The sequence below is a fragment of the Lepidochelys kempii genome, chromosome 9, assembly GCF_965140265.1.
Source record: "Lepidochelys kempii isolate rLepKem1 chromosome 9, rLepKem1.hap2, whole genome shotgun sequence".
Classification (NCBI taxonomy): Eukaryota; Metazoa; Chordata; order Testudines; family Cheloniidae; genus Lepidochelys; species Lepidochelys kempii.
In genome coordinates this window covers 56,443,535-56,459,021 of record NC_133264.1, presented here as the reverse complement: position 1 = coordinate 56,459,021, position 15,487 = coordinate 56,443,535, and the positions used below count along the sequence as shown (strand labels likewise).

Here is a 15,487-nt window from a genome sequence, read left to right as displayed (position 1 = left end):
TCAGCTTTTTCCACATCATCTGTCACTGCATTGCCTCCCCCATTCAGTAAGAATCCCATACTTTCCCTGACCTTCTTGTTGCTATCATACCTGTAGAAACCCTTCTTGTTACTCCACATACCTTGCTGCAACTCCAATTGTGCTTTGGCCTTCCTGATTACACCCCTGCATGCTTGAGCAATATTCTTATACTCCAACCTAGTCATCCTCCAGGACTCTCTGGGACAGAAACCTAGCTGGCATAAGTAAGTGTACCTCCATTGAAGTTACTGTGCCAGATCCTCTGCTGGTGTAAATCAGCATAGTTCCATTGGAGTCAACATAGAGCGGGTGTGACTTGGTGTACTTCCACTGACAACCATACAGCTACACTAAATTACACCAGCTGGGGCCCTAAACCAGCTATTCGACCAGAGCATTCTGGCTGGCCAGCTGTGTGGGCAAGTCGGGCTTCCCTTGGGGGCTGAGGCCTAAGGCTGCCAGTTCTGTTCAGAAGGGGAGAACATCTCGTCCCTGTCTCATTAGCTCTTCTGTGTTTATAGTTCATGGAGAACAACAGAAGAAAGGGCAACAGCGTGCGAGAGATCGCCTGCGGGTACTGATCTGCGTCCAGTCTCTGTGTCAACACAACATGTGAGTGTGCCTGGTAGAGGCATGCCCTCCCTGCTAGCACAGCCAGACAGTTTTTACATTTAAAAGAAGTTTTTCTCTATCTTAGTCCAGAAAGTGAGTGCACAAAAAGGAGGGGCCTACAGTGCATAGGGCACACAGATCATGGCACCACTGTGGCTGTTGGGAGCTGGTGGAGGATTCCCTATGTAGGGGAAATCCCAGTTTAGCCTGGAGCCTCTGTAGCTGCTTCCACACTATCCCCTTTCCTATCTCTCAGAGTAGGGGATCTGGCTGGGAGAGAGAGAGATCCTGTCTGGGGTATCCCTGCACTCTGGTGATTCCTAGCAGCCTGAACAGCCTCTGGGGGCCATTGACAGCTGGGTTTAAACTAGAGCAGCCTTAAGGCTGATCTAACTTAAAACTAGCAACTGGCTTGTCACCTTTGTGTGTCCTTTATGCGCCCCAGTCCTGAACTGCACCAAGCACTGTTCTGGACTGGGGCTTGTAACTGGATCTAACAGTATCATCACAGCTATTACTTGTCAAAAAAATGTCAGTGGAACAGTTTCCCACCAAAAAAGTACAGTTTCATCAAAATCCACATGCTTCACAGAAATGTCAATTTCAATGACATGCTTGAAGCAAAAAAGTTGAAACGACTCTTCAATTTTCTCGGTTCATTTTGAGAGTGTCAAAATGGGGTTTATTATGAGTTTGATTCATTTTGTTTTGATTTTTAACGGATATCATATGTTCATTTACATATATTTAATATTTTAATATATAAATGTCAAAGCAAAGTGAATTAACATTCTCAAAATGAAATGTTTCAATAGTTATGAATGGAAATTGTTTTTGAAATTTTCATTCCACAGGACATTTTGAAATTTCAGCATTTTGTTCTATTTCGGAATGAATGGTTTTTTTAAAAAAAAAAATCAGAATTATCTGTGGAATGGAAATGCCAGTTTCAGCCAGCTCTAACCACAACCATGCTCTATGGGCCAAATTAATAGCGGAGTCTTTGGGCTTGTCTGCATGGGGACTGTTAGGAAGGTTAATCTGAATTAACTGTACTCCACCTCCCTGCGAGGCAGTAGCTATGTCAACAGGAGAATTCTCTCATTGACCTAGCACTGTATACACCAGGAGTTAGATTAGTTGAACTGGACTGCTCAGGGGATTTTTTCACACTCCCAAGTGACTTAATGTATGTCTGCACTGCCCATGTTACAGCACTTTATTGCCGGAGGAGCGCTCTCACAATGATAAAAACAAAACCACCCTGAACGAGCGGTGATAGCTTTATTGCTGGGAGCACAGCTCCCGGTGATAAAGCGCTGTCTATACTGGTGCTTTTCAGCGCTAAAACTTTTGTTGCTCAGAGGTGTTTTTTCACACCCCTGAACAACAAACGTTTTAGCGCTGAAAGTGGCAGTGTAGACACAGCCTTAGTTATACTGACCTAAGTTCCTAGTGTAGACCGGGCTTTAGATTCACTCTTACTTACATGCATCTTACCAATGTGCAACTTCGACCACATCTGACTTTGGTTCCTGGATGCATAGTTTATAGTGGGCCCTATCTGTCTGGTAGTCAACATGGGAGAGATGAAGTATCATCACTATAGCTTTGTGACAAAGAGCAAAAATATTTCCACAGTGCACGCACTCTGTGTCTGGTACTGCTCACAAAACAGTGCCACAAACCAAGGAAAACCATAGTCCTGCAGAGTTGTGCAATTTAGTTATTTGGGAATGTTGTCAACCCCTCCTGGCTAATGTCAGCTGATCACAGAGCTGGTCCATGCATGGGACCAAATTAAATTCAATATGCTGGGCTCAGCTAGAACTCTGGGTTGTTTTCCAGAAAAAGTGCACCGCCCCAAATCTCACCTCCACAAGGTGCACTGTAAAGGAGGCCAATTTTAGCAAGGATTGTGCCAGAAGAGGCTTGTGCATCTGTCATTACCATCGGAGGCATATACATACAGAACCCATGCATCTAGCTGGGCTAGTAGTGTGCATGTGGGCTAAGATTTTCAAAGCTCCCTAGGGGATTTGAATGCCCAAATCCCATTAGGTTGGAAAAACCTCCTGCATTCTATATATATATATATATATATATATATATATATATATATAGCTCCCCATGTTATTACATATGTATCCCAAGTGTCTTTGCCTGCATAACTCCTACTAAAATGGGATTTTAATTATATGTAACTTTGTTAGTTAGAAAATAGAATATTTACAGTGTTCTGGAGGGACACCCTCTCAGTCAGAAAGGTAGGTCAGGTGCCATGCCCCTTCCATCACTGGCCCCCTGCTGACACTGTCAGCATGAATGCTAACTTTAATGGCTGGCTTGTGCTGGCCACTAAGAAATCATAGATTAGGGTTGGAAGGGACCTCAGGAGGTCATCTAGTCCAACCCCCTGCTCAAAGCAGGACCAACCTCAACTAAATCAACCCAACTCATATGACTGGGAATTGGTCCTGCTTCGAGCAGGGGGTTGGACTAGATGACCTTCTGGGGTCCCTTCCAACCCTGATATTCTATGATTCTATGACTCATTTCATATGAGTGATCCCATTGCCATCAGATTGTAATGGCTTCCAGCCACAACCAGGGTGGGTAAGATGGCCATACATGGGGTCAGGAAGGAATTTTCCACCAGGTCAGATTAGCAGTGAATTGAGGCTTTTTCACCTTCCTCTGCAGCGTGTGGCAGGTCACTGTCCATGATTATCTGGAGCTATCTCACAATCATTTCCCTGCCATTGCAGGGGCCGCGGGTGCTGGTGCACCTTGGGCCTGCCTAGTCTATTCCTATGGCATATCTCAAGTCTCCTGTGGGCTGTAATACTTTTTTCTAATGTCCGTTGTTGGTTTGAGTCTGTGGATGCTGGGGGCAGGGAGGGGTGGAGGGGACCAGTAATATAGAGATCAGAGGGGGTAATCTGCTGGTCCCTTACGGCCATAACTCTATGACCTTCTGTGAGCCAATGTCCTAGTTGGGAAAAGCACTCTATCCCTATAGGTGTGCTAGCTAGCCCCTTAGTTCACATAATAAATTGATGGATGGGATGAACCCTCCAGAACAGAGCTGAGATAAATATATCAGCATGGGGGCATGAGAAGGCCTACTGAGCCTCTGACCATGCTGCACCTACTCTGTGGCAAGAGGCTGTCAAGCGCCCAAGTCTGTTCTTGAGTACTACACTTGATTTGGTTTTTAAAACAAAATTTAGAATGAAATGTAAATAATGACACAGAGGGTGATGAGCAACTTTGCAGAGAGGAGACAAGTTTGCCAGGTCATTGTGCAGTCCTCCCCATCTCTTTAATGTCTGGAACTGAGGATGCGGGAGGCAATCACTCTCTATTACTCTAGATAACTGGCTAGTAGGTGAATTCTGGTGGTACATGGATCGCGCAGGTCACCTCAGTGCTGATATTGCTGTTTCTTGTCTTCAGTTCTCTGGAGACGGTGGCTGGTTTGGACAGCAGTGAACTTTTCACCATCTCAGTCAGTGGAGTCCTGTACTTACAGGTAAACATGGGCAAACTAATGAGGCAAAGGGGTGTTCCTATGGGCAGACCCACCTTGTGCAGTATGCTATTGACATGAGAATGCAGCATAACTGGGCAGCTAACTTTTCACAGTAACTTTACCCATGGAGGGCCAGGCAGCTTTGTACAGCCCATGCTGAAGTCCATGCTATTTTCAGCATGCTAGCTAGCTCAAAGTGAGCAGGAGTATACCTACCCCATCTGTAATCACACCTCCGACTGCGTTGCAGACATGCCCTAATTGAGCACATCCATTCCCAAGTGCAGCAGAAAGCCACTGTGGTTTACAAGCTCTTCAATGCAGGTGGCCATGTCCTTTTCTACAGAAAGCGCCCTGTGTTGTGGGTGCTACTGGAACCAACCTGTGAAGATGACAGTCACATGCTTCTGCCAGCTGTGCTGGCTTTCCTCTGTGGCTGGGCAGGAAGCTCATTCCTCAGTCTGACTCTGCATCATTTTTCAAAACCAGCCTCAATAATATTGGCATGATCAGCCTTCCATCTCTCTGGGGGCTGAGACCCAGAACCTCAAAGGTATCTGATTTAAACAGGATAAAGCACCTAAATATCTTTGAGGATGTAGACCTGAGTCCCTGCAGTGACCTGCCACAGTACTGCAGAGTTTGGTCTTTAGGGTGTCCTTGCCTACAGTTAGTGGCTTATATCCATAGAACCAGCCAACTATTCTGGTACTATATACCATAGGCCTGATTCCCCGCTGCCTGGCAGTTTGTGTAGTCATTACCACCTGTATAAAGTGCATGTAAAATGCTACTATTTTGATTGGGTAAATGCCTACATGAGGTGCAAGACAATGGGGAAGCCAGCTGCCTAAGGCACCTAAAGGGATAATGCACCATAGCACTGATAGACCAACTCCCACCATTGACAGACACCCATTACTAAAGGGTAGAGCTTTTGCACTGCACTGTTTTAGTGTTTCCTGATAGTGATACAGATCGGTCACATTCAGATGTTTGGTCTCAGCCCAAAGGGTCTGGTTTTGAAGAGCGGATAGTTTAGCAAAACAGCAAAAGTAAGTTTCAACATTTCAGTGGGGCTACTCGTCTGTTTGACAGCAGGCTTCAGTGCATGCTCCAGTGGGGCTGGAGAGTGTACAAAATACACAGGAGATGCAAAACAGCAGAGTCCTCATTATAACCTTAACTTTGGCATTTCCCACTTGGTAACATTCTGGTGGATAATTCAGAACCATCCGATTTTGGAGATTGGTTGAGCCCTGAACCAAACCAGCATGTGCTATTGGCTTGTAGCAGCCTGTCCTGGCTGCAGCGCTGTGCAGGATGAGCTTAGCAGCCCTGCCCACTCAGCCATGGCATTCTCTAGGGCAGGGCCTACTCTGTCTGTGGTGGGGGAATTCTTCTTCCTCTTCCAGGCTTTTTACAATGCCCTTGATGCAGCTAGTATGCTATATAGGGTATAAACACTGCACACTTAGTCCAGGCTCTGACACAGGTTTGAGCCCAAGCCCACACACAATCTGACCCAGGTTCTATGACCTTGCTAGAGGGTGGGTCAGCCCAAGTCCTGTCTCAGTCCTGTAATTTTGTACTATAGATACAGGTCATGCCCCAGACCCAAGTCAGAAGGTCTGCATTTGCAGTATGGCTGTTAGCATAGCTATGAGTCCAGCACTTGTAAACCCAGGTTTATAATAGTATGTGAACACTCAAGCATGAACTTGGAAACACTGAGGGCACCAGTCTGGGTCACCCTGGAGTTAGTGGCGCAGCGTGACCATACCCAGAGGAGCTGGAACAAGGGACATGTTCTGCTTTAAGTGTAAAACGTGACAACTTTAAGCAGTGTATCACAACCTACATAATTATTGTTCTATAGATCTGCTGTATTTACATGACACACTCTTCTGTGTGCTGATTGTAGCAAGCTGGGACTATTTTCACTGTCACTCTCATTTCTCCCTTTCAGGCTGGCCAGTATGCCTCAGTTTTTGTAGACAATGCCACTGGATCATCCCTTACTGTTCGAAGTGGCTCGGATTTCAGTGCTGTTCTTTTAGGGGTGTGAATGGTCTCAAACCACCTACCCCTACACGCTATAAGCTGAATTGGTCTCTTCGGCAAGAACCACCTTAATTCCCTCCCACCCAAGCACAGGGAGCAAAGCATAGTGAGGTCAGGAGCAGCAGTCTCTATAGATTCTGCTTGTGCTACAAAACCCAGCCACCAGACACTGTACTTTGCACAAGATCTCAAGCATCCAAAGATGATGGAGAGCCAGGAAGAAAATTGGAAGCATGAAAAAGGGAGGACTCACTAAATCCATCCCCCTTTAATTTAATTTAATCTATGGCCAGATTTTGAAGCTTATTTTACATGGACAAATTATAACATGGCTGACTTCTAAAGCCAGATCAACTTTTATAAAGGAACCCGTCCCCACCCCGTCAAGCATGAATGCTTGGGAAAAGGTGATTTGAAGAAGCCTTCAGCCATAGACTAGCTCTTTGGCAGTTTTTTTCTGTTCAGTTTTTGAGCAGGCCAAAGCCAGATTATGTATTCTTATAGCTTATCAGTTAAGGTTTGCTAGCAGCAGGCGCTGGTACTTGGAAGTTAATTTTCAATGCAGAGCAGTGTCCTGATAAGGCAGCAGACTAGTTAGAACGTGAATTGCTATCCAGTGATTTTCCACTTCCTAAGAACAGCGTACTCACACCACCACCCCATTCTCTGCCCATGGCAGAGAGCCCAGTCAATGGGTGGTGGAGATACGCACCATTACGCCTGGCTTTGGTCCCGATAGGCAGTCTAACTCCGATTAACCCAGTGGGACTACATGGATAAATAAGGGCTGAAGGAATGGGCCCTAAATTAATAACAAAGGCAGAGAAAGAAAAAGATGCAGTCTCATTTCTTAGTACCATGTACTTAATTCCTGAGCTCCTGCCGAAACTTCAGTGAGATATCCTAGAAGTGCACTCAGCTCCACCTTCATGATAGCAGGACAAGGGGCTCAACTCTCTCTGAATTTTATTTTTGCTACCAAGAAAGCTTTTCCAGTCCTGCTGGAGGAACTGCTTTCACAGCAAACTGTTTCAGGAAACAAAGTTAACTCGGACTAGAGCATTTGCTGTGGGCAGCACTTTCACAAAATCTTTCAGAAAAAAGCTACATAAGCTGTCCTTTACATAAAATACTAGTGCTCTCTACAAACCAGCTCTTATAATTCATTGGTTAGAAAACTATAAGTACCTCTCTACTGCAAAAGAAGACCAGCAGCATGGCTGCAGCTGGCCCAGGTCTAAGGCTGTGGGGTTAAAATTGCAGTGAAGACACTGAGGTTCAGGCTGAGCCTCAACATCTATGCAGCAATTTTTAGCCCCACAGCCCAAGTCAAGTGACAAGGGCTCTGAGTCTCAGTGCTGCGGGTGTTTCATTGCAGTGTAGCCATACCCTAACAGTTGTCTTAGAAAAGCTTTACAAGTCTGTCATTTGGGGCCCTGGTAACATACGAAGTAGGACATAAGCCCCAAGTTCAAAAATTAGGTGCAGCCAGTTGAGCTTTTTATGGTATGTAGCAACTTACACACCAAATTCCTACAGTCTTTACTGTAGCTGAACTCCCACTGAAGTCGCAAAGAATTCAAGCCTGAAAGGCCTTCTCTTTGCTAGGAAAACAAGTTGTGTTCTTACTACGTGGTAAAATCCTAGTGAACACAGACCATGTTGTAGCTTTCACACAAATCAGCAGACCAAGGCAAACGTCAGGGTTTCTCATAGCAGGTCAAGGTAAGATCAGAGGGACACTCCCAAAGTTTACTATTTCACACAAGTTAACTGCCTTGTCTTCATTAGGATTTTACTACATTAGTTAACACAAGGGAAAAATACCGCTCTTCTTGTGATGAAGAGGCATCCAAAAGCAGGTGTTTACTCTTAGGCATTGAACCTGCAAGGTGAGCAGTCCCCTGGGAAGTCTGTGGGAGTAGGGGACATGGTGCAACTTGCAGAGCCAATCTGCTAGCAAGCATGACAAACAGCTGAAGAACCAGAACAGTCCCTTAATTGCTTAAATCTACTTGTGTCCTTAAAATAAAACCAGCCTATTGCTATTTAGTGATGGAAGAGAAAACTCAGCATGCCCTCTGAGAGGTAACACTGCACAGCAGCAGAATGTTCAAAATGGACTTCTGTTCAGGATGTCATCATAATGGGTTGCTATTCTTCACAGCAGAACACTAAAGCAAGTGTTGAAACATTAAATAAAAAGTGTAGACGAAGACAGCTAAACTGTCTTGGGTGGTCTCTCAGTAAGTTGCTCACCTAGGCCACCCTACTCTGGGAACGTCAGCAGGCCTCCCATCTTTGACTACAATAAAGCTAAGATTAGCCTTGATCCTCCAAAAGCAGATTGCAATTTGTCTCCAAGCTACAGCTATTGCGAAACTCCTACTTTCCAGGTTAAAGAGCCCTGTATGGTTTTTTCTCTCCCTGCAGTATAGATAAATGTATGGTATAAAGCATTTTATGGAAATATTTATTGGATGATATTGTAATATGGAATATACTTCTGCAACTGGCTTGAGTTGTGCTAAGAGATGCCCCATCCACTCCTGTCTGATGGCAGTCACACTCCCAGCTGGCATTACATTACAGGCATCTCCCACCTGCCACAACCCCACTTATTTTGATAAGCTGAGACAAATGGGGGACGGGTAAAGGAGGAATAGGAGCAGGCTCAGTTTTTGTTCTGAGGACTGTTACCAGTGACGTTATTTTTCCTCTCATTTGTGGCTTTCTTCCCCCTCCCCTCCTTACATTAATTTCAAAGCCCCTAAATAATTTCATCCTCTGCCTGTTCATGTCACTACACAATTACCAGAGGCAAGCCTAAACCTGCTCTTTAGTTTCTGATAGTAGATTTGTTAGCACCCAGGATTTCTCTTCCTTTCTTTGAAAGAGTAAATGGCTTTTGAGGAAGTGCCTCCACTGTTTTTGCTCTATTTCACACCAGACCTGGGCTTGACAAACATTTTGTACAAAGGCTGAATTTCAGAATTGTAGACCAGATGCATCCGTCAACCTTCTTCTTTATATTACATAACCATGCTTAATAACACAGATACCATTCTCAGCTAGTCTAAATACAATGAAGTCACTGCTCCAGAATGGTAGACTAGCCCTTTGTGAATGGGTAAGTGGAAACTGATGCAATTTAATCCTTGCTTCCTCAGGTAGAGTAAAAGCTACTCAGAATCACCATTTTATAGAGGAATGGGTGAAAAGGGGAGCATGAGAATACGACTGTAGTTTTCAAACAGTTATTCAACATCAGCAGCTACTTCATGGTTTTTATCCAGTTTTGATCTTGCCTTTGGCTGCAATTACTGTTAAAAGCCTCAAGACAATTGTTCTTTTCCCTACAGATTTTGTCCATTTCTATTTGGCAGTCTCCTCTCACTCCTCCCCTCACAGCTGTGTTTAACTGGCTCAAAATTACAATAATAAAAAGGCATGTTCTTGCAAATACAGTTCCAATACCTATGGTTAAGAATTGTGATTTGCTTAGACTTTCATTAGGCAGTTGAAACTGAATGATGAATTTCCACATGAAGCCCCAACTGTAATAGCAGGAAATGCAATCTGTCCTGTACAGAAATTCATTTATAAAATATGACAAACAAAAAAATGAACTAAAACAATTAGAAAAAGAAGTTTATTTACAATGAAGAGCATCCAGGGAGAAGACACATGCCCCCTCCCCCCCAGATTCACGCTCTCTCTCTCTCTCTCACACACACTCACACAAACTTTGTTGTTGCATTTAAATCCATCACATGCAGCTCGGGACTGCATCTCTGCATGTTTTTCTTCAGTGCTCGATCCGGACCACCACTACAGTGACATTATCCGCAGAACCTCGCTGCACTGCTTTGTTGGCCAGCCTGTTACAGGCTGCTTCATATCGAGCATCAGCTGATAATTTCCCTTCTCGTGTTTGGATATTCTTGTCCTGTTGAAACAGGAAGTTGACCATACTACTCACACAAACCTGTTCTGCTGAGCATAAACATTTCACACTGCTCTGCATTCATGTGGACTACAGTTTTATGCTGCATAATCCAATCACAACTTCACGTGGGCAACACTAAACAGCCTCCTGTTCTTCAGGATTCTGTTTCTTCCAGCTCTAGGAAAAAGCCCAGATTGCTCATACATGGAATTTAATAATGTGCAAGGAAAGCTCTCTCATACTGGCTAAGGAGCAACTCTCCTTCATACTGGGGCTGGGAGACAATAAAATGGTGATGGTCCCATGAAGCACAGATGGGTTAAACAGGACAAATAATGGCAATAAGCAATCATTTGAGAATGGGGAAATCCTACAGTATTTTAGAATAGCTCTCATCAATAACCTGCCAGAGCACACTGGCTCCACCTAAAAGTGTATTTCTCTTCTATGCTGTCCACTTCCCAGCATGCTAGTATTTCACACCTTCTGCACTGATGAAACTGCACATGCAAGTCCACCCTAGAGCTGCCTTCTCCTCACCTCCAGGCAGGACATGATGAAGTTCACAGCTTCTTCTGGTGAGAAGACCTTGAAGAGGCCATCACAGGCCAGCATAATGAACCTGAAAGAGAATCAACGCTAGGCAATACGTAGGGTCCTATCAAATTTGTGACCATGAAATCTGGTCCCCCCGTGAAATATGGTTTTTTGTGTGCTTTTACCCTACACTATACAGATTTCACAGGGGAGACCAGTTTTTCTCATATTAGGGGTCCTGACCCAAAAGGGAGTTGCCAGGGGCCCCCGCGATATTGCCATCCTCACTTCTGCGTTGCCTTCAGAGCTGGGCGCCCCCCCAGCAGCAGTACAGAAGTAAGGGTGGCAATACCATGCCATGACACCCTTACTTCTGCGTTACTGCCTTCAGAGCTGGGTGGCCGAAGAGTGGCGGAGGCTGACAGAGGGTCCAGCTTTGCAGGCAGCAGTGCAGAAGTAAGGGTGGAAATACCATACCGTGCCATCCTTACTTCTGCCCTGCTGCTGGTGGTGGTGCTGCCTTCAGAGCTGGGCTCCCAGCCAGCAGCCACCACTCTCCAGCTACATAGCTCTGAAGACAGCGCTGCCGCCAGCAGCAGCGCAGAAGTAAGGGTAGCAGTACTGCAATCCCCCACTACAACTCCTTTTTGGGTCAGGACTCCTACAATTATAATACCATGAAATTTCAGATTTAAATATCTGAAATCATGAAATTTATGATTTTTGAAATCCTATGACCGTGAAATTGACGAAAATGGACCGTGAATTTGGTAGGGCCCTAGCAATAGGGGTAGGCCCTTCCACCCTCCAACTACAAAATCCCCAATTTATTTTACTAGATGCCCTCTGTTAGAATCATTGAGGAAGACTTTCCAAAATGGGTGATTGGAAACTGATGCAATTTAATCCTTGCTTCTGCAGGTAGAGTAAAAGCGACTCAGAATCACCACTTTATAGCGGAATGGGTGAAAAGGGGAGCATGAGAATACGACTGTAGTTTTCAAACTACAGCACTGCTATCAGCACTGCCCCCAGAGGGTATCCTCCTTACATATTGCCTACACACAAACTAGAGAACTTGCTAAAAGTGTAATAAAGATGGAGTAGCAGAGTTCCTATGTCAGGACATATGATGGGGCTCTACAAACAATGAATACAATGACTTGTTATGCAAAGTCACTGTGTGCTGCCCATATACAGTTATTTCTGTTCCTGCAGGAACTCGCTCTTCCCTTGAAAGTTCTGTTCTTCCATCTCTCTCCCCTGAGAAGTGGATAAAAGCAAGGGAATATAAGGGGTATCAGCAGGGCTGGTGCCCCAGTACAACCACCAGGGCATCCCACATTACAGCATCTAGTGTTTCAAAGGCTCCACAAGCACCCTTAAATCAGGCATTTCCTAACTTGACTCTGATGTCTTTCCCCAGCCAGAATTAGTCCCCTTTCCCACCCTGACTCATCAGGTATCTCCTCTGATTTCCCCTCCCGTCTCCACACCACAGTTTCCCAGTCAGTCCCCTCTCCTTGTTCCATTCTACTGCCCATCCCTTCCAGCTCAGGTCCCCTCTGCATTTAAATAAGGCACTTTCCTCCTCCATGATGCCTGGAACTAGCAGGGGGGAGCACTGAGCACAAGAGTCCCCTGGTCTCCATTTTGGCTCCCAACTCTGACCCTGGCATGACCCCCAGCAGCAGAGTGAAAATTGCAAGGGAAGTCTGCTCTAGCCCCAGAATGGAGTATGCCTAGTGCAGACAGAATCTTTGGAGATATTAGCTGTGATGTTTTAGTAAATCTTTGCTGAGCATGTGTGAGCGATGATTTTTCAAAGACTTATATCATCTTGGCTGAATTTGAGCACATTTTCATAGAGATGGCAAAAAGTACATCCCTCTCTACCAAATATCAAGTCACTGCTCCAGAGTATGGGGTGCTAGCAGTTCAAGAGAATATCTGCCTGAATTTTTAACATAAGCAAAAAATAATGTATTTTTCTCTAGCCTCATTCTGTTATGTCTGAAATGTTCAAGGAGGAGTGCTAGGAAGAGAGAGCCTCCACCTAACGAAGAGAGGGAAGAGCATCTTCACAAGCAGGCTGGCGAACCTAGTGCGAAGCGTTTTAAACTAGGTTCACCAGGGGAAGGAGACCAAAGCCCTGAGGTAAGTGGGATACCAGGAGGAAGCACGAGCAGGAGAGCACAAGAGGGGAGGACTCCTGCCTCATACTGAGAAAGCAGGATGATCAGTGAGTTATCTCAAGTGCCTATACACAAATGCAAGAAGCCTGGGAAACGAGCAGGGAGAACTGGAAGTCCTGGCACAGTCAAGGAATTATGATGTGACTGGAATCACAGAGACTTGGTGGGATAACTCAAATGACTGGAGTACTGTCATGGATGGATATAAACTGTTCAGGAAGGACAGGCAGGGCAGAAAAGGTGGCGGAGTTGCATTGTATGTAAGAGAGCAGTATGACTGCTCAGAGCTCCAGTATGAAACTGCAGAAAAACCTGAGTGTCTCTGGATTAAGTTTAGAAGTGGGAGTCTGCTATAGACCACCAGACCAGGGGGATGAGGTAGATGAGGCTTTCTTCAGGCAACTAACAGAAGTTACTAGATCACAGGCCCTGGTTCTCATGGGGGACTTCAGTCACCCCGGTATCTGCTGGGAGAGCAATACAGCAGTGCACAGACAATCCAGAAAGTTTTTGGAAAGTGTATGGGACAATTTCCTGGTGCAAGTACTGGAGGAACCAACTAGGGGCAGAGCTCTTCTTGACCTGCTGCTCACAAACTGGGAAGAATTAGCATGGGAAACAGAAGTGGATGGAAACCTGGGAGGCAGTGACCATGATTTGGTCAAGTTCAGGATCCTGATAAAAGGAAGAAAGGAGAGCAGCAGAATACGGACCCTGGACTTCAGAAAAGCAGACTGACTCCCTCAGAAAACTGATGGGCAGGATCCCCTGGGAGAATAACATGAGGGGGAAAGGAGTCCAGGACAGCTGGCTGTATTTTAAAGAATCCTTATTAAGGTTGCAGGAACAAACCATCCCGATGTGTAGAAAGAATAGTAAATATGGCAGGCGACCAGCCTGGCTTAACAGTGAAATCCTTGTTGATCTTAAAACACAAAAAAGAAGCTTACAAGAAGTGGAAGACTGGACAAATGATCAAGGAGGAGTATAAAAATATTGCTCAGGCATGCAGGAGTGAAATCAGGAAGGCCAAATCACACTTGGAGTTGCAGCTAGCAAGGGATGTTAAGAGAACAAGAAGGGTTTCTTCAGGTATGTTAGCAACAATAAGGTGGTCAATGAAAGTGTGGGCCCCTTCCTGAATGGGGGAAGCAACCTAGTGACGGAGGATGTGGAAAAAGCTAATGTACTCAATTTTTTTGCCTTTGTCTTCAAGAACAAGGTCAGCTCCCAGACTACTGCACTGGGCAGCACACTATGGGGAGGAGGTGACCAACCCTCTGTGGAGAAAGAAGTGGTTCAGGACTATTTAGAAAAGCTGGATGAGCACAAGCCCATGGGGCCAGATGCACTGCGTCCGAAGATGCTAAAGGAGCTGGCGAATGTAACTGAAGAACCATTGGCCATTATCTTTGAAAACTCATGGTGATCGGGGGAGGTCCCGGACGACTGGAAAAAGGCTAATGTAGTGCCCATCTTTAAAAAAGGGGAGGAGGAGGATCCGGGGAACTACAAGCCAGTCAGCCTCACCTCAGTCCCTGGAAAAATCATGGAGCACGTCCTCAAGGAATCAATTCTGAAGCACTTAGAGGAGAGGAAAGTGATCAGGTATAGTCAGCATGGATTCACCAAGGGCAAGTCATGCCTGACTAAGCTAACTGCCTTCTGTGAAAAGATAACTGGCTCTGTGGATGAAGGGAAAGCAGTGGACATGTTATTCCTTGACTTTAGCAAAGCTTTTGATACGGTCTCCCACAGTATTCTTGCCAGTAAGTTAAAGAAGTATGGGCTGGATGAATGGACTATAAGGCGGATAGAAAGCTGGCTAGATTGTCGGGCTCAACGGGTAGTGATCAATGGCTCCATGTCTAGTTGGCAGCCGGTATCAAGTGGAGTGCCCCAAGGGTTGGTCCTGGGGCCGGTTTTGTTCATTATCTTAATTAATGATCTGGAGGATGGTGTGCATTGCACCCTCAGCAAGTTTGCAGGTGACACTAAACTGGGAGGAGTGGTAGATACACTAGAGGGTAGGGATAGGATAGAGAGGGACCTAGATAAATTAGAGGATTGGGCCAAAAAAATTCCGATGAGGGTCAACAAGGACAAGTGCAGAGTCCTGCACTTAGGATGGAAGAATCCTATGCATTGCTACAGACTAGGGACCGAGTGGCTAGGCAGCAGTTCTGTAGAAAAGGACCTAGGGGTTACGGTGGAGAAGAAGCTGAGTCAACAGTATGCCCTTGTTGCCAAGGTGCTAATGGCATTTTGGGCTGTATAAGTAGGAGCAATGCCAGCACACTGGGAGACGTGATCATTCCCCTCTATTCGGCATTGGTAAGGCCTCATCTGGAGTACTGTTTTGGGCCCCACACTACAAGAAGGATGTGGAAAAATTGGAAAGAGTCCATCAAAAATGATTAGGGGGCTTTGAGCACATGACTTATGGGAGGCTGAGGGAACTGGGATTATTTAGTCTACAGAAGAGAAGAATGAGGGGGGATTTGATAGCTGCTTTCAACTACCTGAAAGGGGGTTCCAAAAATGATGGATTTAGACTGTTCTCAGTGGTACCAG

General features: G+C 45.4%; 2 protein-coding genes across 7 annotated transcripts in view; one reads left to right on the top strand and one right to left on the bottom strand.

Moving 5' to 3' along the window:
* The window catches only part of ERFE (erythroferrone), a 30,652-nt gene extending 24,135 nt beyond the window's left edge, over window positions 1-6,517 (top strand). Inside the window, exons 6-8 of the mRNA XM_073360515.1 lie at window positions 543-633; window positions 4,093-4,168; window positions 6,138-6,517. Coding sequence (XP_073216616.1) covers window positions 543-633; window positions 4,093-4,168; window positions 6,138-6,236 — 266 coding nt within the window. The 3' untranslated portion in view covers window positions 6,237-6,517. The remainder of the gene's footprint in view (window positions 1-542; window positions 634-4,092; window positions 4,169-6,137) is intronic.
* Window positions 6,518-9,870: 3,353 nt separating this feature from the next.
* The window catches only part of ILKAP (ILK associated serine/threonine phosphatase), a 57,989-nt gene continuing 52,372 nt past the window's right edge, over window positions 9,871-15,487 (bottom strand). For all 6 annotated transcript variants that reach the window (XM_073360509.1, XM_073360511.1, XM_073360513.1 and 3 more), the window contains 2 exons: window positions 10,722-10,803; window positions 9,871-10,181 (listed from right to left, as the gene is read on the bottom strand). In XM_073360509.1, coding sequence (XP_073216610.1) covers window positions 10,041-10,181; window positions 10,722-10,803 — 223 coding nt within the window. In that variant the 3' untranslated portion in view covers window positions 9,871-10,040. The remainder of the gene's footprint in view (window positions 10,182-10,721; window positions 10,804-15,487) is intronic.